Consider the following 3524-nt stretch of genomic DNA (forward strand, 5'->3'; position numbering starts at 1 on the left):
ATATAAATAAATTTAATACTCTATCAAATTTGTGATTGTAATAAATTTCTTGAAACTTTTCATAGAACTTTTTAACAAATTTTAGAAAAAATCCCAGAAACGAATCTATGGACTTATTAAGGATCATTCAGACACCATATTCTAGAAATTTCCGGGAGCTTATCTAGCCCCATCGTATCCGTTCAATTAATCATACATGAATCCTCGACTTTTCATAGCAATTATTAACAAATTTTACAAAATTTCCAAGAAATGAATCTGTGAACTTATTAAGGAATCATTCAGATACCATATTCTAGAATTTTCCTTTTCCTGGAGCTTATCCAGCCCCATCGTATTCGTTCACTTAGTCATACCATGAATCCTTGACCTTTGCTGCACCACTGCTTTTTCTATCGCTAACGTCGACAACTAAGTTTTGACCAAATCAATTCATGCTCACCATAAACACGATTGATCTTTTCAGGGGTCTATATAAAGAGGCTCAGAATGGTAACGCATTATAAATCAATCTGGTATTGCGTTCGATAACAATATCAATCAATCCAGAGCGGTTGCTGCGTGTAGTAATGGCCTCCATGGAGATACGCAAACTTCTGGCTATTGTTCTTTTGCTGCATAATCTGCTTCCTATCGCTATGGGTATGGAAGCGCTTTTGGAATCCAGAATTGCTTAAACTTGTTTTGTTTATGAAAATTATTAGGCATAACATAACATTCTTCTATTTGTGTGCATCTGTGTGCAGGAGCGAACGGCCATATCTTGAGGGAATACATAGGCGCCTTCAGCAACGGCGTGAAATTTTCAGATGTGCCAATCAATCCGAGGGTGGAGGTCCACTTCATTCTCTCATTCGCCATCGATTATACGACCGGATCCGCTTCCCCTTCTCCCACAAACGGAAAGTTCAACATCTTCTGGGACACCGGCAGCCTGACTCCCAAGGCCGTGCAGGCCATAAAGGCCCAACACAAGAACGTGAAGGTCGCGCTGAGCTTAGGCGGGGATAGCGTGGGCAACGGTCACCCTGTCCAGTTCAAGCCATCGTCGGTGTCTTCGTGGGTTAACAACGCTGTCACGTCGCTGTCGAAGATAATCAAAGAATACCATCTCGATGGCATCGACATCGACTACGAGCATTTTCAGGCCGACGATAACACGTTTGTAAATTGCATCGGGCAGTTGATCACGCGGTTAAAGCGGAGCAAAGTCATCTCCTTCGCGTCCATCGCCCCCTTCGAAGACAGGGGCGCTGTGCAGTCCCATTACACAGCCTTATGGGGCAAATACGGGCACGTGATTGACTACGTTAACTTCCAGTTCTACGCGTACGATGCCAGCACCACGGTTTCTCAGTTCATCCAGCACTACAATACTCAGGCATCTCTGTACAAGGGAGGGAGAATACTGGTTAGTTTTAGTACAGAGAAAGGCGCTGGAGGTCTCTTGCCCGATCATGGGTTCTTTCGGGCATGCAAGATGCTGAAGCAGAAGGGGGAATTGGAGGGCATCTTTGTGTGGTGTGCAGACAAGTCAAAGTCTAATGGCTTCAAATATGAAAAGCAAGCAGAAGCTCTTTTGGCGTGACTGGATTGATTTGATAGCCGCTACTTATCATAGCGAATCATCACTCACTCAGACGATGCCCTATAATAACTAAAGGAATAAATATTTGGGTTCCAATTGCATTGTAACCGCCAGCCTTGGAATTTCAAATTTACTTCGCCTATTTAGTATTTACTGAAAATTTGGTCAGTTGTTTTTTCTCCCTTTCCATTTATTGTAAGTTAGTGAACGGTATGGATAAGTCAGCGAAAGTTAATGAACATTATATAAAAGAAAATAACAGCTTATTGCGTAAGTTAAGTCAGCGAAAGTTAATGAACATCGTGCAAACGAAAATAACAGTAATTTTATGATAGGAAAAATATTTTAATATTTTAGATTTTTACGATTTATATTATAGAGTGATAATAAGATAATTTTTTGGATTAATTATATCATGGAATTTAGGTTAACATTAATTTATTTTTAAAACAAAAATTAAAAATCAATATTTTCAATTATTTAAATAGCAGAGATACGTCCTGGCCAGAAATTAATCATTGTAAATGGAAAAAAAAATCATTATTGAAATCGCAATAACAATTTGTTTTAATATAAGTTAACAGTTGGTTTTGATATAAGTTTTTATGAGTTTATCTTTTAAAATGAAGAAAAATATTCGTAATAAGTAAAAAACCAATCACGATTATAGAATATTCCTAATAAGTAAAAAAGCCAATCGCCACAATTATATAGAATAAACTCTGAAAAGAATTTTGTAAATCTTTAGATTTGAGATAGTGACCATTGGCCTCCTCTACCAGTAAACCTGCAATTTAACCAATAATCGATTTATGGCTAATAGCTTAAATGCTCGATATGTCAAACAAATAACACAAGTAAATCATTTGATTACATAGGTACTGCAAGTTATCAAATAACACAAGTAAATATATGTTTACATAGGTGCTTCTCACTACTTAGCGGCATATATACAACCATGAGAGAGTGAAACTGGTAGTTTCATAACACAATTTCAGAAGAGGAAAGACATATATGAAATGATATACAAAGGGGAAAACATAGTGTCCATTGCTCCGATTGGAATCAACCAAACTGTTTCATTAATCTTTGAAGATGGAGTCCAAATCACCAGTCCATTACTTTTAACAATTGTATATGCCCGAGCACCTTATGAACAAGCAAATTGAACCAAAGTGGAACCACTCTCTCTACAAACAGAGCTCAGAACTTGCCAAAGTAGAATTCGGGGCTCTAGAATGCAGAAATTGGGAACCTCATTTAAGTGTTTTTTCCTTCTCTTTATAAGGAGAGAGGAAGATTTGAATGACAATTACAAAATATCTCAGCCGAGCTCCGGTTGTCTCATCGACTAGCTGTCTGAGCTTGCGATGGCTCTGTTGTCCAAAATTATTACAACAGATTTGATTACTTCTTTAAAATGCAACAAAGTACAAAATAACAAAACATGGGAAATCTAAATAATGATTGTAGAAAAATATCTCCATCCCAATTCCTGTGATCGCCTCTGATTAGGCCACGCCTTTTCCATGATGTTCCTCCTTTGTTAGTCGGCAGGTTCACCTCTCATCTTCGCCTTAACTTCTTGAATTCCCCACTTTTTGGAGAAAGGAGCAACTAACTCTCGGTTTCTTGTCACAGTGCAGAAACAGAGATCGACCTCATAGTCTTTCATTCCATTGTTGCGTGGAGCTCCATGTTGAGAAACTGATTATCAAGTGACCTGCACACTGCTTCCTGAGTCTTATACCTCCATTTATCTGACTGAAGATGTGCGTCAGAGCACAGAGATGGCTTGTATCACCTTAAGGCAGACCCAACACTCTTTCCTGCGGATCGTGGTCCTTGCTGCCTTGACCCAACGATCTTTGACAATGACTGTTACACTTGAGACCAACTCCTATGTTCCTGCATTCAATCTTGCAGCTACCGATTC

General features: G+C 38.7%; 1 protein-coding gene across 1 annotated transcript; it reads left to right on the forward strand.

Moving 5' to 3' along the window:
- The first annotated feature begins 491 nt into the window (after positions 1-491).
- Positions 492-1862, forward strand: LOC149188954 (chitinase 2-like). The gene is made up of 2 exons (XM_089413127.1): positions 492-642; positions 747-1862. The coding sequence occupies exons 1-2, from the start codon at positions 570-572 to the stop codon at positions 1586-1588; spliced, it is 915 nt and encodes a 304-aa protein (XP_089269253.1). The 5' UTR covers positions 492-569; the 3' UTR covers positions 1589-1862.
- Positions 1863-3524: the final 1662 nt, after the last annotated feature.

This window comes from Pinus tabuliformis, chromosome 3_1 (assembly GCF_031772625.1).
Source record: "Pinus tabuliformis cultivar Carrire ecotype Pingquan chromosome 3_1, CPIR1, whole genome shotgun sequence".
NCBI lineage: Eukaryota > Viridiplantae > Streptophyta > Pinopsida > Pinales > Pinaceae > Pinus > Pinus tabuliformis.